Source organism: Drosophila subpulchrella, unplaced genomic scaffold (genome assembly GCF_014743375.2).
Source record: "Drosophila subpulchrella strain 33 F10 #4 breed RU33 unplaced genomic scaffold, RU_Dsub_v1.1 Primary Assembly Seq354, whole genome shotgun sequence".
Classification (NCBI taxonomy): Eukaryota; Metazoa; Arthropoda; class Insecta; order Diptera; family Drosophilidae; genus Drosophila; species Drosophila subpulchrella.
This window is the reverse complement of record NW_023665577.1, coordinates 9,969,146-9,996,317: the sequence shown is the minus strand read 5'-3', so window position 1 is coordinate 9,996,317 and position 27,172 is coordinate 9,969,146. Positions and strand designations below refer to the sequence as shown.

The 27,172-nt window shown below is 38.9% G+C and overlaps 1 protein-coding gene across 6 annotated transcripts in view; it reads left to right on the top strand.

The window, feature by feature from the left end:
- The first annotated feature begins 16,281 nt into the window (after positions 1-16,281).
- Positions 16,282-27,172, top strand: part of LOC119559976 (synaptotagmin-like protein 4) — a 61,856-nt gene continuing 50,965 nt past the window's right edge. For 3 of the 6 annotated variants that reach the window (XM_037873216.1, XM_037873215.1, XM_037873214.1), the window contains exon 1: positions 16,282-17,060. In XM_037873216.1, the coding sequence (XP_037729144.1) occupies positions 16,507-17,060 (554 nt within the window). In that variant the 5' untranslated portion in view covers positions 16,282-16,506. The remainder of the gene's footprint in view (positions 17,061-27,172) is intronic. The other 3 variants (XM_037873217.1, XM_037873218.1, XM_037873219.1) reach the window with 3 other exon arrangements.

Sequence of the window (27,172 nt, the reverse complement as noted above, 5' to 3'; positions counted from 1 at the left end):
TCTGTTAAGAAAATCTTTAAAATAAAATAGACATCTGTGCATTCTAAACTAAAATTAAAAGTGATGTTCTTGTTAAGTTATTAAATGTTTTATATTTAAATGGTTCTTGTTAATAGATCTAGTATTTCACTGCTTTCTTGCCCGACTTTATGCCACTGCTTTATTAGCGCTATGGCTACTACTATTTCACGCACTGCTAACTGCGGAATCTACTACGCTTTTCGCTAGCTGTTGCTGCCACTGCTCCTTGCAACACGTTGCCATTAATACGTACTTCCCTTGACACTTGTGAGCCAATAAACTTGAAAAAAGAGCAACAGTTGCCGTGCTCAAACACACGCACACCAGCTCGGCATTTCCCATTGTTTGTGTGTGTGTTAGCCGAAGTTGGCCGAATGGCCGAGGTTGGCATTCCTGAAAGTCCTGGCCTGAAAGTCCGCTCATATCGCAGATGTCCTTTGCCGTGCTCGGTTCGCTCGCAACGCGCTCGGCTCTCGAAATTCCCTCGGTTCGGTTTTGTAGACGCGCCGGCATTTCAATTTCAGTTTCATTCTCAAGTCGCCAAGCCAAAAGTCGCTCCAAAATCGCTCAAAGGACCTGCTCCTTTTCGCTTCCCCTGGCCGTTTAATACGCACGCACGGCTGATATGTTAATTCCGTTCTTTGGCATCACTTAGGAAACAATTAGCGCGCTAGTTTCAAGCCCCCCCCCGACGCGAAAAACCTTATAGACTGGGCGCGCCAGTAGGAGGAGGCAAGTGAAAAGTTTTAATTGTCTGCACATTTTCATTGGAAAAGTTTGTTGCCTTCACGCACTTAATATTCATGTGGCTCAGGGTGTATGAATTTACGACCATAATCATAATCATTTCTTGCCTTTTGTCCCTGCCATTTGCATTTGTGCTACGCCGGGATCCCTTTTTATACAGAAATACGGAAAAAATATATGCTCTATTACTTTGGCCATATATTATTGATTTAATGGATATTTGACCATTTTCCTTAGAAAAAGTGAATGTGTCAGAGAATGAGTCAGTGACTTATAAAAATAATAAGAGCCATTAGATACTTCAAAGTTCTCAATAATAATTTCTAAAGTGAATGTGCTGAATGAGTAATTGAATATTAAGAATATCAATTTACCAAGATGGTAAATATTATATGAATTTGTGTAATTTTTTCCACTGCATAACCATTTTTACTTTTTTTGCTGTGAGTTTGTCTGTTCTGATTAAAATCGCCTGATGAGTTTCAGATGCTGTCTGCCTCATGTTATTTTTTCCCGACTCAGTCTTGCGGCAAATGGTTCCCATTGTGTTGGTTTTATTTATATTACTCTTCGTTTCCGGATATTTGCATTATTTACTTTCGAGGAACTGCAGTTCCCTTCGGAGAAGGCTGAAAAGTTCGAGCAAAAAGTTTTGAATTTTAAAGTTTGCTTTAATCATTTCCTTTTAAATGAGTTCTTCATGGAGGCCGTCCTAATTCCCCTTCTTAAGTTAAGGCAAGTTAGGAAAGGACATTTTTCTTGTTCAACCCAAAAAAGAAGGATCAAGGGAAATGTGCAATCCTTGTAGTTGGAAATCTCTGTGGGATTTCTTGGAATTCCTGTGACTTGGGAAAGTCATCAGCTGTTAAGGCAGTTTTTATTAGCCGGCGTTGGGAGCCTTTTAAATTTCCTTGTCCATGTGTTCCATGAATTATTCAGCCGATTTGATTTCTTCATTGTCCTAGGCTGGGCACTTTTGCCTAATGCTCTTTTGGAAATCCCTTTAGCATTCCTTCGTTTATTAAATAACTACTTACTGCTAAACGCAGCAAAGGATAATTCTTAGAAATTCGATTGTGACTGTTGGGTTTTGTTACATTCCGTTTTTATATATTTGTTACATACAACTAAAAAATTCATTTGAGTTTCAATTAGAAATTAAATACCTTTGATAAGTATATTTGTAAAATTCACTTGAATAATTCTTTTTAACTTACAAAAACCATAATTAATTATTTTTTTTATTTGCTAAACTAGCCAAAGGATACTTTTTAAAATGTTAATTGTCACAGTTTCCGTTGGAATATAATTTGTTGTTTTTACATATTTTTTACATAAAACTGTAGAGTTCTTGGAAGATTGTATTGAAATTTTTAAGTGGCGTCAATTTTATTAAATAGCGTGTATATAAAAAAACGCAAAAATTCTCTGAAATTATTTTGTATACAAATAATACTTATGGGTTAAAAAAAATTATATTCACATGGTTTAATTGACAAATTAAAAACAATGCATTTCTCCGTAAGAACGAGCACACAACCACACAGATTCGGAGAATTTCAACAAACACCATGAGTAATTGACTGACAAAGGTATTATTTCTGCTGCATTGGGTTAATTGAAAATTGGGAACGGAATTATCCAATATCATTGCAAGTTTGCCAATTAAGAATACATTTCCGGACGGAAAGCTACACAGCAAGCGCCTCCAGCAAATTGAAATTGAAGAGATCAGGCTTCCAATGTTAGCATTTGGGCTTGAATGGCTGATTTATTTTAATTACAATTTGCACTTACTAATGATTAATCTGTTAGCCTCGACGCGCCCATGCAAAATAGCCCGGGCCAAGCCCAAAAATGTTCACCCAAAAGTATGTAGAGCAGAGTTCATTTGCAACGCAATCGATTTTCACATTAATTAAGCCCTAATTACTGTAGCACAGAGAATCAACTGCGGTCCTATAAACGAAGTCGCACTAGACAAATGAATTTCCCAGGTTCTGTTTCTGGTTGAGGTCCTGGTTCAGGACCTGGTTCTGTTCCTGTTGCCACCGCATTCCCAGCTGCGAAGCTGAAAACACATTTCATGGCAAAGGAACTCGCTTTTATTAATTCCCACCTGGGGAAGGGACGCGCTGTGGCTCCTGTTTTCGCTCAGAACGAAGCCACTGGATGCCAGGACCAAACCGCATTTTCACCCGAAAGGAGGAGGAAACCCCCGCCAAGGGGGGCGCAATAAGTTGACAGACTCTGGCGAACCATTTGATAGTCAACCATAAAGTGAAAAAATATTCCCCCTGCCCAGACTCCATTTGCAAATCTATTTTAGTGTTAATTACACGTGCAAAATATACTGCAAAGGCGAAACTTTTATGGCCTGGCCAGAGTAAAACTAAAAGTTTAAAAATAAACTACCGCATGGGTTTATGGCTGGGTGTTTTGGGGTGTGAATAAAAAGAGCATTAAATTAGATTAAAGTACAAGCTCGGGCTTGTTGTAATTATAAAACTCTTAACTCTTACTCTATATAACTTGTGTTTGAAATGATGTTAACTTTATTATGGGATGTACACCTCGAAACTTCTGTATTTGTATTTTTAAGGCGTATCTCTTCTAATTTCCGCCTCTAGAATATGTATATGTTTGCGAGAGGAAGAAGCCGAAATCAAAAGAATGCCTGCCAGAGTGTTTAAATTTATGCCAGGCAGCATTATTCTAGACTTCGTCATGCATTAAGCAGGCAAAAATTGCGCATACGCCGCGTGGCGAGATGATGCCTGCCATGCAAATGTAACGACGCTTTCATCGAGATTCTGGCCGCAAAGCAAACAATTTTTAAAGCCAGCCAAGTCAACTGTTTGTTTGTTTGTTTGCTTCTGTTTGTTGTGGCTGCTCTTCACTGTTGGCCTTGTTTGTGTAATATAATATGCAAAAAAGGAAAAAATGTGTGTTCGCTTTGACATGAAATAATCAAATTGTCACAATGTCGCTCGGCTGACGTGACATTTTTCACATTTCGGAATGCAAAATGGGTTCTGCTAAACACTTTGTGGGTTGCATTAAAATTTTAAAAAATGTTTGCATTTTACATTCTTGATTCGTTGGCAAACATTTTTTTGTGGTATTTTGTAATATTTTTTTTGGGTGAATTTTTTGTTTGATTGAATTTTGCGTTCGGTATTTATTATTCAGTGCCATTTCCATTGCTTCAATTTCTTACTACCACTAATATATTTTTTCTGTGAAATTGTTTAAAAATGTATTTTATATATACAAAACTCTTGCTAAAATTTGAAGAATCAAAGTAGGATCCAAAATAATTAAAGTAAAGCATTTATGCTTTTTCTACATTTTCTTACTGTTGTGTAGGCTTGTGCTTAGAACTGATTTTGACCCAAAAATGCTAAGTTTTGAGGATTAAAGAAATTGATTGCGAAGACCTTAAATAGTATTGTCATCACAAACAATTGGTCTCTTTTTGAATTATAAAATGTATAGTTTCTTTAGTTTGGCACAAAACAAGTGTGGCTTTCAGAATTCGTTTAGTTAATTATCCTTTGTATTTTACGATCTCTATCAAGTGTGGTAGATTTTCGATTTCGAGAAGTTGATAATGTTGTCAGGCGAATTCGAATACACAATGATTTATGATCGTTTGACCGAGCTATTGTTCCAGTTGCAATGCAAGAATACCGAAGTGCCCCAATCAATCGAGCACGCATCTGGGGTCCTTAGGGATGACAGGGCCAAAAGGATCTGACAGCTGTGCGTCGGCCCAGATGAACAGAGCCAGATATAGATATAGATATCGATTTAATCATTAGTGGCTGGCGGCATCGCGCCACTCAAGTGAGCATTCTGCCGAGGCGGCGAAATGAATTTCCATTTTTATTGCACCAGGCCCACACACTCGTGATGGGCAGATGACAAAGCCAGACTCTCAGACTGAGAGTCATCGGTAGTCCCAGATGGACGAAGGACCAAGGACGAGGGACTCCCTCTGCCGCCACAATAACTGCGGTCCTTTTCGCTTCCGCAAACGTGATTATGTTAGTTCGGCACAAATAAATTCATTCCCACATTTGGCCGTAATGATGGTTGCCAATTTGCCATCGAATGACTGCTTCGTGTTTGCCTACTAATTGATATTAAATATCACCAAATATAATAAAACATTCAGTTGGCCATGCCCGTATGCAAATAGCATATAACACGTAGCCCATTTCGAAAAATAAGGGAATTTATTCGGTCGTCCCTGTGCCAATTTAACTATTTTTGGTCAGAAAGTATACTTTTAAATACTATCCAAAATGTTATTTGCAAACTGTATGTATTAAATTCTTCTGTGAATGCGTTCGTATTGACTTTGTTTTCACTTGCACATCCCTAACTTGTTGTTTTCGCGAGTTTTTGCTTTGGTTTTTTCCTCGAACCGCTAGCATTCATCAAATTTGCAGTTTGGCAAATTTATTTGCGGGCTAAACGACTTTTTAAAGAGCTGTCGACGGTTGGCGTGTGTGTTTTTTAAGCTGACATGGATTTATGACGACTCAGTCTCTCTGCTTCCCTCGTTAGGAAAAAATCCCCTCAAATGGGCCGCTTTTTGGGAGGGGAGAATGGGAAGTATTTCCCCCCCCCATCGTGCTCAGTGACATTCAAAGATTGATGCCACCCGCATCCCCAAGTAATCTCCTAAATTGTGTGCATATTTGTTTAGCCAGCCAACAAGTCAACGAATTTTTACATCTTCTCATCTCCGGTGAAATATATTTTAAAAGGGTTTGCATGCATTTTGTGGTCGATTTTCAGGGATTTCTTTTTATGTTTGTCTAATCGCCTGGATATCCTGGCATGCAACTGGTTGCCTGGGATCCTGCGAATTTAATTGATTGTTCCCTGATGGATCTGATGGATATACTATAGCCAACCCATATGGTGGCCACTCACATTTGGACTGACAATCTGACATTTTGGCCGGATTTCCAACAGATTCTTTTTAAGGGCATTTTCGGGGCTTTTGTTTGCGCAGACATTTTGATTTATGAGTTCGCAGGACGAGGGGTGCTGCTGACACACCGACAGACCAAAATTGAAATTTTACAAAAAACTTTTTGGGCCGCAAACAACAGGAAAGCTACAAAAAATATGTAGGGAGAAAAGAAAACTCATTGTATTGTGGCAAGTCCTTCTGGTAATGACAACGCTGGCAGGCCTAAAACTTTGCATGCCTGTATCCACATAAAAACACATTCCACTGTGGATAGCATCTAAAATTGCTGCCCTGAAATAAATTGATGCAGTCGAGAGGACAAAATGCCAGGGGTCTGCTAATGAGTCCTGGGGGAGGTGGCTCTACTCAGAAATGTTCAGTTGCCTGTGGCCATTCCAGTTATTATAACTTTAAGCGTTATTGGATGATAAATCGGCGGGGGAGATGATTGATGTTTAGCTGGTATGGGAAAGTATACTATTCGATATATTAGAATTTTGAAGAATTGCAAATAAATGTCAGTTGCCTCTGGCATTCTCAGGAAAGAGTGCAACTAAGAATTAATTGATAAGACGATTACAATTTATTAAACACATGTTTATTTATTCTTCCAGTAAAAGAAATATGTGTGTTTTTCTTCCATACATTTTTTTTATTTCTTTAAATAGGTAATCAAACACTTGTCCTCAGTGGAAACATATATCAAGTGTAAGATGATTAATCTTTTTTCTCCGTGTCAGGCATCTAATATCCCTTATTTATAAACGTAAATAAATTTACAAGTGGACTTTTATACTGTATTTTCTCTAACAATATTTGCAATGTGCCAACAACCAGCTGTTTATGTTAACAGTGGTTATTGTTACAAGACCCATATTTAATGCCAACCTCATCAGAAATAACATGGGGCTCTTTGAGTAGATGCCCAACTAAGCCGAACTCAACTCGTGCCATCTGTCATCGTTTCAGCCCGGTGAAATTCAAACAAGTTGAGGACGTGTGCATTTGTGGCTTCCTTCAATTCAATATTTGCTCGTCAAAAGCAGAGCAAATAATTTTGGCAGAGCATAGTGTAGTACCTACTACCTAAAACACATTCATCTTGGTCCTAAGGAGGCGGTAAATCATAAAGGCAGGAGTGCTGAGCAGGCAGTTGCCTTTGACCTTCTGGCCAACTGGAAGTGGGCCCAAAAATGGCAGCTGGCCACGCTTCGCCAGTTTCACACCAATCTGGCCAGCCAAGTGAAACACGCCCACACATCCCTGCATATACAAATATTTGCACACGTTAATGACTCGCTACGGTGTTGGTGCACTTAAAGAAATTCAGGGTCTAAGCTAGACTACTTAGTATAAATCTCTATAAAAGCCGAATTTGGGTTCTTCAGCATGGAGTAGTGTTGTTTTTCGATTCTCTGAAGTCATTTATTTACATTATAAATAGTCCTTTGTGATTAGATCTTAAATAATTGTCTTATACTAATCTCAGGGCTTCTATAAGCTGTAAAATAAATTCATTTTATTGTGTAAACTGAAAGCCACAGCAGTCACAATAAAACAGACATTTGGTGAGCCAAGTTTGCTGAAAAATGCCTTGATAAAATCATCCAATTTTACAGAAAATACCTTAATTAACTTTTATCTAATATTCTAAATTTAGTTCACAACCATCTATGCTATTTTTGGTACGATTTATTTTTATTAAAGCCAATAGTTTATTGATTTTTATTTCCACCTTGATGAAAATCCTGCCCCTTCCCAGCTGAAAATCCAATGTATGTATTCGTAACTGAAGTGATGGCCAATATAATTTCCTTAGTATGTACAACAAATGTGCTAAGTGTGTAAATTGAAAGCCACAGTAGCCTCAATAAGAGAGGCAGCTGGTTAGCCGAGAAAACACAGAGATTAAGTTGCTAAAATGTACAGGTTGTGCAGAAACAATTGTATTTACCTGTTCTCTTTAATAAACAATTTTTTTTAAACACATTAGTATTTATTTAAGTTGATTCTTGATTAGTTTTTAGGAACTCCATGTATTTTTCTTGATTAACAAAATACATTTTGTAATTTTGCCTTGCCCCCCCATGATAAACATTCTGCCGCCTCCCCTGCTAAAAATCGAGGCTACGCCACTGGATGGCACTAGGTGAATTTTGCATAACATTGACCCCATTCAATTTGATACAAATTATAGCGTGAATCTGCGGAATGCTGCTCCCACGCTCGATATCTCGCTCCAATAAACAGGACGGACGCGTAATTTCTTTGAGGCTGATGGAAAACTTCCCCCGGCACCGTCATAATTATGCTAATGTAGCATGGTCGGCAGCTGAAATGAGCAAATATAGACACAAATCAATGGTGGTTGCAGTCCAAGTTGCCTCTGTCTTGGATGTGGTACACTGAGAGAATTTTAGAGAGGCAACTTTGGATTTAAAAAAAGTTATTTTAGCCGTTTATTGACTCTTTCACTGATGAATACCAGGGGTATGTAAGGCAGCAAAAATCTGTTTTACATTTTAAGTCTTGATTTTGGTAAAGTCCTTAGTTTCCCAGTGCACTTGTGTGGTCAATAAGATCCTGGGATGTGAGGCTAGACTATTGAACACGTAAAGGCACACACAGATGGCTCTTCATTTAATTAAACGCTGCATGTAGCAACAAATGGTTTCAATGCCGGAAATTGTTTAAGCGCCAGCAGAGGCGTACCAAACAACAGACGGGGGGGTTGAATCTCATCCCTGGACGGGTAAAGTTAACCCCTATTAAAGTGAAACCCCCCTAGAAAAGTCCTTGCTGTCCGTCCATCCCACTGAACGAGTTGCCCTTAATCGCCGTTTAAGCTTTGTGGCGCAACAATTGTTGGAGCGTAATTAATGCGATTTGGTTATGTTCCATCGATTGGCCCGCAACATGTCCTGCGGAACGGAACGGAAGGGAATGGAACAGGACGCGGCGGAGGAGGATCAAGAGATGCAGCCCGTCTGGCTTTTGTTGTTGGCTGGACCATTAACTGGTTGGCTGGCTGCCTTTTCCGCCAACCTAATGCATAAACATTTCCCGGAAAATGGCAGTCATCGTAAAGCCCTTTTCCATTGTTGCCCACGTTTAATTTTATGGGACATTTTTTTCGAAGGACTTAAATTTAAATGTTGTCCCTTTCAAACAAATACATAAATTGCTTGCAACATTAAATTGTAATTAAAATTTGTATGTTGCTTTTTATTGTTGTCCATTACAATGGCATTTGTATCCATCTCGAATTCATGTTTCATTAAAACAAAAACTTGTTTTACTATTGTAATTAAATAACTAGTAGTTTGCAATTCCTTTGCTCTTAATTTGATTACTATTTGTTGATTTACAGCGAAATAAACCTGCATAGTTCCTTTTTCAATTTAGTTGGAACTTATTTATTGATCAAATTACATTGGTTGCTTAATTAAGCAGCTAATTCCGAGCATTCCTTGGAGTCGCATTGGAATTTGACCCCTTCCCTTTTGCGGTCGAGTGTTGCAACAATAAGAGTAATTGTCGGCGACTTAACCCCTTGTGCACTTTTGCCTTAACCCCTCACATCGCTTATTCATCCGGCGCATCTGCTCATTTGACCTACTTCTTTTGATGCCATTGTTTTAGCCTGTTTTACTTTCAGCGGTGTTGGGCATGTCCTTTTTATTTTAAATAAATCATACGACGTGTGTGCCGCAAAAACCGCTGCACAAACACAGTGACACACTCTGCTGCACATACGCACACCCCATAAGAAATGGCCAGGGGGTTTGAGGGGTTTAAGCTCCCCTTCACCATGCACAGCGCATCCTTCTGACCATGTGCAGTCTCCTGTTCCTGGATTTATATATACACGGGTTTTTTCTACTTACTTCTGATGAATTTCATATATGCTAAGTGGTTCTGGTTTGCCTTTGAGAAAGGAAATTTAAACACTTGTGTGAGGGAGGCTGTATTTTTCACATTCAACTTAAATAGTAATATTTTTTTGTACAAGTGTAGAAAACTGATTTTTTAAGCAAAAATATGTAGTATTGAAAATTAAACATTATTTGCTAATTATATTATCATGAATTAATCTTTTTTTAGAACTTTATAATATTATAGAAGATCTTTTGGAAAAATTATATATATATTTAAGGGGATTTAAAGTAAGGAAAGTGTTACCGTGTGTCTCAACATTGATTCAAACCAAACCGCAGCCCCAATCGAAATGTGGCCGGAACCAGTTGCACTTTTAAATATTTATGCCCGTAATTCGTATGTGAATTGCCTTCGATTTGTTGTCGCTGTGGATTTCCTTGGAGATGTTTTTGGGGCCTGCTTAAGACCGTCTTTATGTGGCTAAATAATTAATCAGTGCATGTGGGCCTTGGGATTGGTGCATACCCAGTCACGCAAGTGGCTGCCACAAACTACTGTCCTCTTCAGCTCACAGTTTCGTCATCGAAATTGGTTGCGGTCTACTTTTTTGGCTGAACGGTTCATTGACACAAAATCGATGTTCTAAATTTGAACTTGTTCTGAACTTGGAAGTCCCAAAAAGTCGCCCGACGAAAGTAAATTATTTAGTATTTAGCAAGGGAATAATTTATAAGCGGTTTTCTATAATCAAAGGTTTCTAGCCTGTTGGCTGATGGCTTGAATTTGGTTGGTAAGCTATTAGAAGAACAAACTAGCCATTTTGTGGGTTCTAAGAAAATTGCAAATTGTTTTACATTTTAAGGAAGTTAACTAATATTTTACTGACTTTAGGTATATTATAATATATTATATCTTTGCTGTAAGAAGTTGTTACTAAGAACTACTTAATAGATTTTATTTTTAATTTTAAGAATTTTAACCATTGTAAATCTTTTTTTCCATAGAACAAGAGTTATTGGGTCAAAAAAAAAAAACAGATACTCAGCATAAGGATTTAAATAAAGTCGTTTATAAAACATTGTTGAAGTACAGTTATTTATAAACATATAGATGTCACTTAAAGTAGAAGGAAGCTGTTATTTACTAAAGGTATTTTAATACACCTTTAGGTGAATTTCGCCATCACTAGGTAGTATTGTTTTGACCACAGCTTTACTTTTACAAGAATAAGAAGCTTAAGTGCCAGTAATAATCCTTGGACTTGAATCCGTTGCCGAAAAACAAACGACTTCTCACTTGTCACACAGTTTCCTAGGGGCTACCCCCGGAAACCCTGTTAACAGTTGCCTTTGGTCTCAGCAAGTAGTCAATATTGTGAACCAGAGGACAACCTTGTCGACAAGCACTTGACACCAGCAAGTTAGACGCTTAATGTTTATACGTAGTATGTATTACATACGTACCGAGCGTATAACAAGGCTTTCTCCCATTTCCCATTTCCCCCGTCCTCCGTTTTCCCACCCCCTTGCCGTTATGCCTAACGCTCATTTTATAGTAATATATGCCCCCACCGAGCAGGTCTTGAGGCGGTCTTGAAGCACGGGGCTAGGAATACGCACACTCACGGCTTTACTACTCACTCCATCCCGGGGGCTCATATCTATCCTTATTCCATGGACTTTTTGTGTACTCGCTTAAGCGACACTTTGACATTGATTGCGCTGTGTGTGCGCGATTTGTGTGTCGACCCGGCCAATGAGCCACTTAGTCAGCTTTATAAAATGGTTAAAGCTGAAAGTCTTGCCAAAAAATAAATAAAAATTGTCATGAATTTAGCGAAATTGGATTTATTTCGTTTTGTGCAGAAATATTTGTTATCTTACATTCCCAAACAGTGATTCATACAATCCCACCTTTTTAAACTATTTTTCTTTCTATTTCTTAAAAATAAGACCTTAAAAGCAATCCGTCAAATAAACAATTTATTGAAATTAAGTTTTGAATTTTACATAAAATGTTATAGATAAAAAATTAAATTTGTCGTACATTCAAACATTGATTAACAATAAATAGTGCTGCACATCTTCTGCTTTTTGTTTGGTAAAAGTAAGATATATATAATAAAAAACCGTTGAACTACCAATTTATAAAAGTGTATTTTATGGAATTTTACATAATATGAAATAGCTTGAAAAATATTCGTCTTATATTTAAACATTAAATAACAATAATTCAAAAGAGGATTTTGATTTTATTTTAATACACTTCTTTTTGTCCCACATTCTCTGACAGCGGAAGTCCTTAAAGTGTGTCAGCTCCAAGTCCTAGAATCTCGATTCTTTCTTTGCCCTTCGCGCTGGCAGACTGTTGCATATTTATCTTTGATGTGACAGCCAGTCTAGTATCCTTCGACATGTCCTGGCTTCCCATCCATGCTTTATGCTTTCGGGAAGTTGACTTTGACCCTGGACTGTCGAGTGTCTACTGTTTGCACAGATTGTGACCATCTCACCGAGATGTTTGATAAAGACAGTGAAATATTGAAAGGCAGATACTGTGCTTCGGTTTGTTTGTTTCGTACTGTTTGTCCTGTTGGTTTATTCATGACATGTTGCTCTGCTTTGCATTTGGACCGTTTTACGCTCGGCCAACATGACGTATGTGCAATATGCATTTTAATCTCTCTTCTAACTGGACAAAACGAGTCGAGAACGAGAACGAGAACGGCACTCAACCATTAGCCGGATGAAACGTCACGGTCGTCCTGTGGCATACTTGTCTCAATATTGATTGTCGTTGGGCCAAGTCAAATTCAATTACCAGGATCGAGCTGCGTATTCCGGAAACTCCCCGCTTTTGTCTGCCGGTCTCAATGGATTTTCCCTTCTAAAAATAGCCAATACTGGTTGCCTGGCATCCGGAGGCATTCGGTATTTGGTATTTGGACCTGTTTCCCCAGAAAGGACTCTTATCCTTAGCCCCTTGCCGTTGTGGGTGTACGTCTTGTGTACGGGCGGATAATACATAGCCAGGGCCTTGGCACATTGCGTATACGCAACGCCGGCTCATGCATCATTAAAAATTCAGCAAGTGTAAATTAAAAAGAGCCATACAAGACGTCGCCGTCCTGCACGTAGGTGCATCTCTTTTTCTTCACGTTAGGTCTCTGTTATTTTCAATAAGACAACGTGCCTCTAAGGTATAATATAACAAGCCTAAAACCTTTTGTGCACCCTATATTAAAATAATCACTAATATAAGATGAAAATCTTTTTACATTTATAAACAATTGTGTTTTGTTAAATTAAGTAAAATATATATGTTTTGTCTTCCTTAGGTTTTAGGTTTCTGACAAAAAGGCTCGTTATTTTACATTTTAAAGGCTAAAAAAATAATGCATAATAACAAAATTAAACAGATATGGTTTGAAAATGTATAAGATTTCAGGTCTTGTCAAAAGTATTCCTTCTATTCAATTTTAAGGGCTCTAAATATCTAAAAAATATTACTCTATTGATGACGGCTTCCAATCAATGGGTCTACACTGTGCTGCAAGAATTTGAGACGCTGAGCCAGGTGGCAGCATCAAATGCTTAATTACATTTTCACCGCACGCAGTCGGGCGTCAGTTTTGCACATGCGATGCATCCATCACCGGGACGCAGGATATTCGAGGGCGGCATGCGAAGGATTCTTCCTTCTCGTCTTCTAAGCGGAGCGCAATGGATGCTGTGCTGTGCTGCCATGGTTATCGCATGTCCTTCGTCCTGCCTGTCAGTCAGCCGGTTAGCGCGTTTGCAAATACACGCACGCACAGCGGGAAAAACAGGATTAGCCATTAAAAGACGAATATAAAAATAAAAATATTCTATATATGTATCTTAAGGAGCTGAAAAGAGTTTAAGATGATAAAACCCATGGTCTCTGCACTTTTGTTATAAATTACTATGTTTATGCTATGAATTTCATGCATTCTCCAATACATGAAATTATAATAGCCCCTGTTTATACAACACAGAAAAATTCATGAAATTAGTAAAGCTGTCAAATTTTTTGAATTTGATATAGAGCTCTATAGAGTAGTAGGCTGTGAAGTAGGCTGTGCCTCAACTTTTCATGCATTGGGACTGAATTTATAGTCAACTTTCGTGTGTTATCGAATTCATGAAATGGTGTTTATGCACACACGAATTAGCTCATTTCATGAATTGATTTCATGAAATAGGCATAGCATAAGCACAGTAAATGAAAGGGTAAGGGGTTGACTATCTTTAGATTTGTTTTTTTAAGTTTAAATCCCACATATTTTGCAGAATATTTTTCCTGTGCCTGTGCTTGTCATTTTCCTGGCGTAACTTTATGACATTTTCAATTTTCCCTTCTTGTTTTGCCATTTGCACCTACACTGGCTGAAATGAGCGCCTTTGTCAGCAATGCCGGAAGGCGTCTTAGCGAGTGTGTGTGCATTTGTGCGGCGTTCATGAGAAGTCGATAAAACTGTTGGACTTTGCATGCCAACCTGGTCCGCCCCCTCAGCCCCCTTGCCAATCAGGCATCCCCTTTGTCCTTTTCTGGGCTGCCACAGTAAAACTGTCATTGTCATTTAAATGTCTTTTGACTGTTGCTGTTGCTCACATGTTCACCTGCCCACGCAAACACACACTCCCACACCCGCACAATAACAGGGCTATTCAGAGAAATTAAATTAAACACAGAGGACTTTGCCTTTTGTTTAAAAACCGCCACTAACCCCACTCGACTGCACCTGAAACCCATCTGAATATGAATGCCAGTAACAGGTGGGTCCTGCCGATGACAAGAGTCCAAAATCTAGCGATGGGAAAGGTTGCTATCCGTTAAAAAAGCCAATCTTGGTATCCCGAAAAACCAAATAATACGATTAAAATAAAATTACATGAAAAGCCCTTAGAGAGGAAGTCAGGTAAACCGAATTTTAAAACATATGCACATATTTATAACAAATATTTATTTCATTACCCCCACAAAAACTACCCATCACTGCAACCATAATGAAATTCTGTTGTTTGCCAAGCAACAAGGAAGAGATTGATGTAAAAATGAAAAAGTGAAAGGTATTTTTTTTTAAACTTTATAAGGGTGTGTAAAAAAACAGTTGGTTCGTTATTTGGAAAAAATGAAAAATTTATATGGGTGCTCTGCACATTTTATAACTATATGTTTTTATATAGTTAGTTATCATTACAAAAGTTCAGCGGTCTGTTATAAAATGCTCTGAACTTTTTATATCCATACGATTTTATACAGTTCGTTATCATAACAAAAGTTAAGCGAAATATAAAAATCCAAAATATAAAGTAAAACGACAAGAAATGAAAAGGAAACGAAATAATATTTATTCTACCATTCAGTAATCAAACTTATTGGATTTAATGGATATTCTTAACATATCACATTTTAAATGTATTTGATAAGCATGTGATTAAATGGTTACAATAATTTAATGGTTACATTTTAAACATGTCTTCAAAGCATAAATTGTAATTGATTGCTAATAATTTAATTAGCCATGTTTCGTAAAAGTTTAATTGATTTATTGGCACCTTAATTAGCCAGTTGTTTAATTTTATAACGATTATTTGGATGTCAGTATGGTTTTCACCGAGTTCTCATTAAATCGGTAGTGCAAATGAGTTTGCTCGGGGCTTTAGTTTATTGAAGCTTTCACCCTAATGGATTTTCATGGCAGTTTGCGAAAGTGATTCGAATTTAATGGTAACACAAACATTGCCACCTTATCAAACGAAAATCGTAGGTACACACACGTTTACCCATGCACCAAAGTTGTACTTATATCTCGAATCTAAACTAAGTGCGGAGCGTGTATTTCTGCGTTTGTTGCCACCGCAATCCTCATATATAAGCATATACATAAACGAGCGTATCGATATTTGTATGGCTTAAAGGGGGATTCCCCCTCAAAATGTGCGGGTCGGTGTGACATGCCGATGTGTTCAATATTCAATTAATCAACTCGTGTATTTATGGCTTATGCAGCATGTTGCGGATGAAAAACTGGGTCAGCACACGGATGGTTCGTGATCCTGGCCAGGAGCTGATAGAAACCGATTTAATAATATGTAGTGACATAATTGAAATGCTGAAATATTGATACTTGCTTGGTAGCCAAATTGTATGCTGGTTTCTTTGTCGTTTAATATAATCTTTATATGCTCTTCTTTTAAACCTCTCTGCTTTTTGGATATAATTATGAATATTAGTACTTTTACTTACTCAAAGTTAGTTATATTTCAATATTTTATTATTTGATAAATTAAATTTTATTATCAAAGCCGCTATACCTTAATAAACCGAAAATGTGAACCATTAAATTCGAGAATCATACACCCACTGAAGTATGCAACGAATTTCGACCACCGACTCTCGGCAATTGAACATTTTAATTGGTAGTTCGAGAGCAGGGAAAATATGTAAAGGCCAATAGCTAAGATAGTACCTACTGGGATTTATGCGCAATTTCTGCACTGCGTTTTGGGTGTAGAATTTCAAATTGCACAAGCATTTATTTACGGAATATTCACAGAGAAATACATTTCCTTTTTCATTACTTTCCAGGTATCGATTGGCCAAACGGCAGGATGATGCGCATTTCGGCCACAAAGCAGCACAAAATTAAAATCAAATTTTAGGCCAAAAGGGCGCCAAGGGGCAGTCGTATAAAGTCCGGAATTAAAAAGTCATTTACGGTCCTACGAATTTCGAACCGGCGGCCATTTTCCTTTATTTGCATATATACACGCGCCCAGGATCCGTAGGATACAAACCGAATCTGGAATTGCAGAGTCGTCCCTTTGGCGAATCGGTGTAGCATGTCAAGTGGACGCAGCGCCCGCCTCCCCGCCACGCCCACCCAGACCGCCAACAACAAGCACAGGGCGGCAGCAGCAGCGGCAGCAGCAGCAGCAGCAGCAGCAGCAGCAGCATCTGTTGCAAGTGGAGAGCCCAACAGCAACAGCATGTTGCAGTACGGCGGCAGCAATGTCCAAGTGCCGACCACAGCAACAACGGCATCTTCGTCCTCTGGCATGGGAATGGGCGTGGTTGGGGGCGGGGGCGTGGGCATGGGCAGCATGGGAGGCGGCATGAATATGGGCATGGGCATGGTCGGTGGCATGGGCATGGTCATGGGCGGCGGCGGCGGAGGGGGCATGGCCCCCTACAGCCTCCACGCCTCCACCATGGGCAGCAGTTGCGAGTCGAGTGTGGAACGCATCCCGGTGGACACCATCGATGCACTGGGCCCCGAACTGGCGGTGGCCACCTCACAGGTCCTGGAAAACCTCTCCGAGAACGAGCGCAAAATGATCATCGAGGTCCTCAATCGAGACGAGTCGGTGCGACAAAGGGATGCCACCAGAATGATGTAAGTGATAATATAAAATAATTTATACAAAATTATATATTTATTGAAAAGAGTCCTTCGGTTAGTGGATATAGAGATAATGGTTTGGGTATGCTGACAGAAAGTTTACATTCAAAAATTATTAAGAATGCAAAGAGTTGTCTTAAGGACCTATTTTACAATAAAATTAGGTTTTAGAAAACTACCTTTTAAAAGGACTGCAAAGCACTGTTTTCTTAATAACAAAATCAAACACTTAGGATCGGCATACGAAAATATGTATTCGTCCTTGTTACAATCTATCCATTTCAATTTTTATTACGCCTGTTTTAAGTGCATACCAAGAAAGTACCACAGATATTTCTCCCTTTTTCAGTCAAAATAGTAACCAGTTTACTTTCTTTACTGCTCAGTTAGCATACTTTGACACTTCCCCTAACGAATCTTGGAGTTCATCTTTCATTTTACGATTCAGATCTTTATTGGGTATTCAAATAGTTTTGTGACAATGTAGCCAATATCGTACCCCAAAATGCTAACCAACACTTTCCACTGATTAGCTTTCCTTTTTGCTCTGTCAGCGCCGAAAATGTCGCCTTTCCCCAACCGAAGGACTCTGCCCTTTGAATTTCTCTCCTGTCTTTTCTAATTTTGTAAGTTAAATCGAAACTCGTCCGAAAACCGAGCTGTCTCACTGCACTTCTGCAACTAACTATGTCAGGTATTTCCTTCTGCTTAACCTTTCCTCCGTTTTTTCCCTGCTTTCTTAATTAAATGTGCCAAGAAGACCCAAGTTTTTTTTTGGCAGACAATGCACTTGCTTTTGCCACTCAAATTGCAGATGCTAATGCACTTGGAACAAGCTTTTTATTGACTGGAAAAAAAAAACAATGGCCTTGCCGAGTGGCTTTTCCCCCAGGAAACGCACGTATCGCACATTTGGCGACCGCAATTTATGGCTCGACATTTTGCGGTGGCACGGCTCCGGACTTCGAAGTCCTGAATCCGTAGTCCTCCTCTCTTCGGATTGGGATACAACCCGTGTGCACGTATGGTATGCCGGGCTTACCTAGAGGCACTCGGGCGACAAATCACGCGCGGCTGCCACTGGCGTTCATCCAGTCATCCAGTTACCCATTTACCCAGTCTGCTAGTCCCTCCAGGTTCCAGCCAGCCGGGTGTTCCAAATTGATATGCGCGGAAAATTATTCTCATTTTTGGGGGAAGGCGTCTTTTTGTTACACGAATTTACAGTGGAATTACGATTAGAAGAGTCTGCATTGAATTTATATTAATGGGCCTTTGAAAAGCGGTTATAAAGATATGATATTGATGTTACTTAGAAGTTGCTGGTATCTAAATCTATCTATAAACGATGAAGCGGCACTTAGAAGTTTCTGGTGTCTAAATATATCTATAAACGATGAAACCTCACCTTGAAGTTGCTGGTACCTAAATCCGTCTATAAACTATGTTGAGGCTCTTAGAAGTTGCTGATATCTAAAAATATAACCGACTTTTAATAGATTTTTAGTTTAAGGAAAAGATTTAAAGAAAAGTCCTTTTTATCTGAAAGACAAAAGGTATAGAACCTGCTCGAGGGTTCCGTTCGACGAGGGAGCATTTACTGTACTAAACGCCCCGATTTTGGCGTGGGATGGTAGGAATTTCACCATTCAGTGGTATTCCCCCTTCTGCATTTCAATTTCTTCGGGCATACACTCGAGCGAGTGTTTTTCGTGACCCTGGCTGTATTGTTTGTTGTTCTATGTAGTTCCAGGGCTTTTCCACCCGCTCTTAATGCCTCGTTAGCCGAGGGAAAAACGGGGGATCGGGTGGGGCAAGGTGGACGGATCCGAGTTTTATGCTGCATTGGCATTCAAATAACTGGAAAGTGTTTTCATTGTCACGCCGTCGCTGCCACAAAATGGAAAGCAATTTTATTGTCCTCCATTTCTCTTGTGCGACATTCGTTGACAGTACTCGTACACGTTTTCGCTTTTAGACAATTATTTTTAAGGCCTACGGAATCGATACAATGCGTTCGCTTTGCCATGACGACACTCCAAGCCTTAAAGCATTGGAATTGCTCAATTTCCCTGCCGTATTTCAAAAAGAGCATTTCCCTTCGGGCATTGAAATATTGCTGATGATTTATTAAAAACAAAAGGAAAAACAATATATTCTCTTGGGCATACAAATTTGATTTCAATAAACAATTGAAAGAGGAGATGATATATCTCATGACATAATTCTTTAAATTAAAATGTCCTTCCTGGGAGAATCGGAATGAGTTGCATAATTAATTAATTTTATGATGCATTACGCAAGGCAATCAAAGCCAAGGCACTAAAAATTTATGAGGGCCATTAATGACTTGTCGTTCCTCGACGACTTATATTGTATGAGAGTGTACTTGTCCTAGCCCCAACTTAGTGCGCTTTAATGACCGTTTTTTGCGGCCAACATATAAACATATAAACGATTCCACTGGCCTTGCCAGCTCAAGTAATCTAAACACATAAATCCCTTCCGCCGGCAACAAAGTTGGGTCCCCATTCGATTCCTTGCGTTGGCTGGGCTCATTTGGCGGGTGTTGCGCCTTTCAGTCGCCTCTGATTGCTTAATCATGTCGGCCACTGTTGGGGCGGAAATAGCTAAATTGAAAAGCGCCATTGGAGATTGGCAACAGGCGATGGGCGACTGGTGAAAGGCCAAAGGAAGTGCCCCTGTCGTCCAGCAGGTCACATGTGGCAGGTTCTGCGATGTCCTTTATGTATTTTATTTTTACCCGTGGGTGGACGACATCAATCCAGCTGGGTCCACAATTGATGAAAGCATTGCCATTAAGCCAGCTAAGTCTACCGATCTATAGAAATGTAAAATGCCATCGGTATGGGGGTTTAACCATACCCTTTGCTAATGTTTAGATTATGCAAAGCTGCCCAATGATGCGAAAATTTATGCCACTCTCATAAGATTTATATGTATGCATAATACTAAATAAGCTTTAGCAAGAATAGTATCTTATTAAGATTGTGCATTAAAGAAATTTGCATCAGAAAGTGATAACTTAAATATCTTAAACTGATATTCAAACCGCTTTAATTGGCATTTGCTCATCAGTAGTTTAAGATACTAATCCTGTGTGGGGATCCTGCATCTTTATCTTTGCTAACGATGATTCTCTGACTCATAATCTGTGATTCACTTGGCTTCTGAGTGGCAAATGTGTGCTATTGAGCTCTGATATCCTGCTCTATATATTCCCGTCTATCTAGCCTCCTCATTTTTTACGGCTTAGACGATTTCATTTCCTTTTTGCCTGCAAAAGTCCTGATATCCTTCGAGTGCAGTTTCTCTTGGCTGAGCCGCATAATGAGATGTGAAAACAGGGAAAGTCTTTCACTCTTCAAAAGATGTTTCTTTATTCTCAGTTAATGGCGCACTTAAAATTATATTTTTAAACAAACTTGAACTATAAATTATAAAAAAAAACATAATCTCAAGATGAGTTAAAAAAAATATGCAATCTGTTTATAAAACATTTGTTTTTAAAATTAGCAACTATAAACAGTCCATCTTAAAAAATCCCCTTTAATATTAAATTTATTGTGAAATTTAAATGTTCTCAGCCATTGGACATGCTGGGTTGGTAGCAACAAGAACACACTTTCCTCATTTCCGCTAACAAACACACTTGCACAAATTCGAGCAAATACAGAAACGAGCGCAGGAGCAGAATGATGATGATGGTGATGATGATGGGGGGATGGGGAATACACATTCATCTAGCTAATAACACTGATAATGTTGGTAATACTTGTTGAGTAAATTAAATCTAATGGAGCGCTCGTTCATCATTCGCCGGCAAAAAGAACTTAATTAAATGTTTTCCCAACAAATGCTAGACGCATTCGAAGGCCCTCGAAAACTACACAGAAAAACTAGAAAATATTCCTTTGTTGGTGCAATATTTCATTAATTTATTTTAAAAAAAAATTATAGATTTACTTGAAAAATATATATTGTTGAAAATGTATGTCAAAGCTTTTCAATAAGCAAGAATTGTTTTTTATGAGTCACTAGGCTTATAATGCAAAAAAAAAAACTGTGATTAAACTAATCCTGATATGCCGTTTGTGACAAAATTTAATCACTCTGAATAAACCTAAAAAAAGGAAGGAAAGTCAGCAAATAAAAAGTGTTGAGGTTTTATAATATGACTTTTATAATGCGTAGTCCTCACAGAGCTTTAACTTAAGAGGTTGGTGATTAATGCTATGAGTTAAAAAACTATCCATGTTATAATATTATATTTAATTTCTATATTTTACTTAAAATAAAAAATATCTTCTTATTTCTATGTGTAGAGAGTCTCGAAGCCGTGGGGCAAACTACTTTGACTTGTTGCGCCGCAGAATTTCTGAATCTTTGCCTTTGCCTTGCAGCTTTGTGCTCTGTATTCTGTATTCTGGATTCTGGCCGTAGCATTTGCCTTGATAATGTCGTTGATTACTTTTAATTATAATTTCGCTGCTAGGCTACGCAAGCGAATAGCTGCTCATCTTCCACTTTCCCGAGATGGTGATGGCCATCAAAAATGAGCTGAAAACTTTGGCTTAGTCAGCTTAAAAGGCCTGTGAATGCCAAGGCCCTCGGTCGCCATGGCTGTACACTTTTATTACACCTGGGCTTTATGAGTTTTGTCATCAGCTAACTTAATTGGTCGCTTTACGCCCACTCATCGCTGGGGATCGGCTCATTAGGTGACACCGAGTCTGTTGACCGACCTAAAACTCTGACCCTGCGGTCCCTTCTTTGATTTCACATCACCTGATATCATGATGCTCCTATATTTGTATCCTCGAGCATCTGCAAGTTTCATGTAAATTAGAGCACGAGGGTCCCGCGGCAGTTCTACTTGTAATTAACGCCACATACGCCAGATGTTTTGGCCGGGAATTTTAACAAACATTGAACAATGGCTGCGGGCCAGTGGCAAATATTCCCAGGGAGACCAACCGCATGGCCAGCCATAATTAAATACACTTTTAAAATGCTATCCAACACTTATGATATTTGTCAGTGCCGCATGACAACTAATACTCCTCATTGTTGTAACTGCACTCGAAATTCCACAGCACTCGGGGGCATGTGAAAATGTTTTCTGCACGAATTCACACGTTAGTGGGCGGCAAAAAGAGTGGAATTGTTATGATATGTTAGCGGATATTGGACACTCTGTGGCTGAAATACACAGCATAACTTTTTTTTCGAATCAGACGTGGCTTAAATTGTTGAGGTTGCCTAAAAAAATTTGTTATATTTCCAATTTATTTCCCATTCAAATGAAGAATATAGCCATTTTATGAGTTTGCATTTTTTCGGAGAGTTTACCGCATGCCAATAGGCTTATAATTCTCCATAGTTTAAGGGTATTACGCAGTGGTATTTATTTCTGATAACTTGTATCGGAGTAATTTAATTAAATAACAAATGAAATGCAAATATTTTTGCTATCATGGTTAGTTTTATCGGGATATTTATGTTTATTAAAATTATAAACTCAATTATGCACACAAGCAAGAAGTTTTAACTGGATTTGCTTGTGGGTCCGCTTGGCATGTTTTGCAAAATAATAAAGTTATCAAGAGCAAATCATTGAAGCGAATGCATTTGCTTACATTTATGGCTAGCTAAGTGGGATGCAATAATCAAAGGAATTATTTACTTATCTGATTTATCCTTAAGACTGCTTAGATTTACTGGCAAGTTGCAACTGATTAGCAAATAAATAAAATATGTAAGTCAAGGTTTAAAGCTTAAGGGCTCAGAGAACACGGTTTTTCTTCAACGTCTTTAAGAGTTCGTTGCCAATTTTAAATAGAAACATAAATCATAATTCACTTTCCCCTGGCTTCTTAAATCAACCTTCTAGCGCATATACCCTCAGATCACCCGGATCAAATTGCCGACGGGCAGTGTATAAATATGCACCTAAATGCATCCAGTTTGGGAAATATTCGCAATTCACGCGAACCGAGTCCAAAACCGAGGAAGATATAGAGTGAGAACGAGAACAATGCGCTTTTCCTCATGACTTTCTCATACATATGTAATTAAACTGATAGCGGGAGACGTCGCCGCCGAGCATTCCTGCTAATAATAATGCGAGAAGGGCGCCTCAGGTAGCAGTATCTGAGTAGCCGAGTATCTGAGTGTCTCAGTATCTCAGTATCTCACTTTCAGACCAAGAGAGAGCGAGCCCCTTTCAACCTGTTGCTTTCAACCGCTGGCTTCAACCGCGCTTCAATCTCAAATCCCGCCGATCGACTTTAGTCAACGAACGCGTCTCGAACCGAGCGAACGTCGTTCCGTTCCGCTGGTACTATATACTTATATATACAGCAAAAAGATACACCTCTCGGCAACGACTGTGTGTGCGTGTGTGTATCTGTGTGTGCGATGAGATTGCCGGTTTAAGATTTGTGTTTTTCTACCTGTGCCTCCTCCCCAGAAGTGCTCTTCTTCGTGTGTCTTTCATTCGGTCTGATATCAGAATTATACACACCAATACAAAACGTATCTCGAAGATACCGCACGCAGCGCGCCTGTAATATAATCCCCATCGAACGGCGGTGTATGCAAAGTAGCAGCAACGAAAGCAACGAACCCAGCGAACTCCGAAAACGAATTGGATAATTTCTTTGCCAAACAACATTTGAATTTGGCGAATCGCCAAAAACATTTGGCCCCAGCAATTTCTACGAACGACAAGCGGTTAAGCACTGCGCCACATACGAAAGTAACTCGCAACCTGAAAGGTAATGAATCAAGTAATCAAAGTAGAAATGTACCTATTCTTGTTTTAAGAAAGTTAATGAATCTAGGATATGGTTGTTTTAAAAAATAGATTTTAAAAAGTTTTTCCAACCGGAGATAATACGATCATGAGATCGAAATTGGAAATACTTATTTTTGATTAAAGATTAAAATTCGGGACTTTGAAGAAAACTGATTGGAAAAATAACCTTATATGGGTACTTTACAGGTCATGAATTTACAGATTTAATTTAAGTTCTGTTGTGATTAGTAGATAGCAGTGTTAGGATTACCATATTTAGAGTTCGTTTTTTCTGGATCTCCAAGATCAATGTAAATTTCTTTCTCTGCATGGGCACACGCTCTCTCTTTAATCGTACAAGCGATTGTAATTGCTTCTCTGCAACTTAAAGAAGAAGCTTGCACAGGAGGAATCCGCAGCCGGGCTCTGATTATTTTAACGGTTTATAAATTTAATTAAGCTGCGGACTCAAAGAACAAAGAAGCAGCGTCACCACAAGCAGGTAAAAGATACTTAGCTGCCTCCTTGATTTTTCCCCTGACATTTCGTCTGTTTTTGTATCTGTGTCTCTCGTGGGGCATATTTTGAAGACACAGCTCACGCGTGTGTGTGGATGGGATGATGCACCCACTCCGCCAGGAGAACTTGTATCTGGCAGATACTTTTCTCTTGCCTTTATTTTTCCCATCCCGGCCGCGTCTTGTTGTTTACCTTTCCCTGTTGCAAAGCTCAGCTTAATTCTTATGCACGTCCCAGACTTTTTGATGTTTGCATTGCCGCCGCCGTGACATCGCCGAAGATTCCCGGTTCCCGACCATTACCATTACCATTACCAAGTTCAAGACAGACACATTTAGAACTGGAACTCGATTCGCAACGCGACCATGGCGATTGGGAAATTACGAGTTTGAGGAGCAATAACATTCGTTGGCAACTCGGGCTCGGCATGACTAATTCGCCGCAGCAACAATGACAAATAGCACAGGTATCTGTTGGATACAGCAGTGTATCTTGTAGGTGTGAAGAGATTTGAGGGCGTTCTCGAACAATAGTCGTCAATGTTGTCAATGGAAAAAGAGACTACATAACACCCCCCTCTGAAAATCACACAAAAAACTGTATAAATCTGGTTCATTCAGAGCTTTGATTCCCAAGCTTTCAATATATATCTATTGATAATGCCGTAAGGTGGGTCGGAAGTGGCTTAGAATACTATAAAGTTATTTATCATTATTTTAAAGACTTGTCAAAAACCCATGACCCTCAATTTTAAAGATACACATCTTTAAAATATATAAGAGATATAAGAGTGTGAAGAGATCTGAGGGCGTTCTCGAACAATAGTCATCAATGTTGTCAATAATATAGTGACTACTCGTACAACACTCCCTTTAAAAATCAGACAAAAGCAGGCATTAATCATTTTTCTCGTGGTGCATGTGTAATTTGTTCAACTTCATAAAATAAGCTATCTTACTCATTATAAACATTTGTGATAGACAAAATAAAGATATGTTTTTATGTAAACATTGTGTGTATTCCAAAAAGATTGTTAAATATTTAACCACTAAAGAAGATAAACCATCTTCTAGTAAAGTTTATCGAAGGTGTGAAAAGGGTGTGTTAAACCTATTTAAGATTATGTTGAGCGAGCTGATAAACAGATTATACTATTAATAATCATAACTCAGATAACTTTTATTAAATGTTTATGCCATTTTATTTAAATACACAATGTATATAACCAAAAGGTGTTTAATACCCATTTCAAACACTTAATAGCACAAATATAGACTCGTTAAAATGCTGTGGCACTTAATCTTAAAGATATGTGGTTGCATTTGGTATTCCACCCACACTCGAATCACATTTGCTGACAGTTTCCAACAGACACGTTCAACAAGAACTTGTGTCACCTGTGTAGAAAAGTTTCTCTCTCCCGAAGTAAGACGTATCTCGTATCTCTCTGTCTGTCGGCAGCCAGATGAGTTTAATTAGCACTTTGCTGCATGGCCATAATAAATCTAAAAAAAATTCTTGACTTTCGACTTGACACTGATTTTTCAGAATGGTAATGGCTTTTTTATATGCTAGTTTCGGATAGACTATGTACACATTCGTTTGCTTTTGTCTTTCGTGTGGGGCGATAAGGTTGGAATGAGCTAAGTTGCGGGCGCTTATCAGATGTGCCGTAAAAATAAAGCACACTTGCTGAACTTATTTATGTGCCCAAGATCCAAATATTTGGGCATTATGACATGAGTATCATGAGTATTGGGGTACCCAAAGCATGTCAGTTTTCGAGATAAGTCTGGGGTGCATTGACCAGGGTTCGCTCGAGGTAATTGGAGATTTTCCTTCAACTCTGTCTCTTTGGGCCACCTTCTCCAGGGCTACGGCCTTTCCTCTCATTAATCATTCATACATATTCATTCCAGCGCCACGCCCCCTTTCCTCGACCCCGAACATTTATCATTATCATTTCGCCAGCTTCCTCAATTTTCCATCTTGTTTGCTTGTCGGCCTTTTTCTATTTCCGCTGCAAACATGAAATATCTTTCAGAAGTTGTTTGAATATTTTTCCTGCCGCAGAAACTTATTATAATTTATGCAAAAAACGTTGACAGTTATTGAGTTTAATAACGATATTTATACCCGTTACTCGTAGAGTAAAAGGGTATACTAGATTCGTCGGAAAGTATGTAACAGGCAGAAGGAAGCGTTTCCGACCCCATAAAGTATATATATTCTTGATCAGGATCACTAGCCGAGTCGATCTAGCCATGTCCGTCTGTCCGTCTGTCCGTCTGTCCGTCTGTCCGTCTGTCCGTCTGTCCGTCTGTCCGTCTGTCCGTCTGTCTGTCCGGATGAACGCTGAGATCTTGGAAACTATGAGAGCTAGGCTATTGAGATTTGGCGTGCAGATTCCTGAGCTTCTTACGCAGCGCAAGTTTGTTTCAGTAGAGTGCCACGCCCACTTTTACGCCCACAAACCGCCCAAAACTGTTGCTCCTACAGTTTTGATGCTAGAATAAAAATTTTAACTGAAATGTATTGTTCTCATCAATACCTATCGATTGACTTAAAAAAAAGTTTGCCACGCCCACTTTATCGCCCACAAACCGCCCCCAAACTTCAAAAAATCGTAAATATGAACGTGGATATCTCGGAAACTATCAAAGATATAGAATCAGGATTTCAGATTTAGATTCCGAACCTTTGTACGCAGCGCAATTTTGATACGCGAGTATGCCACGCCCACTCTAACGCCCACAAACCGCCCAAG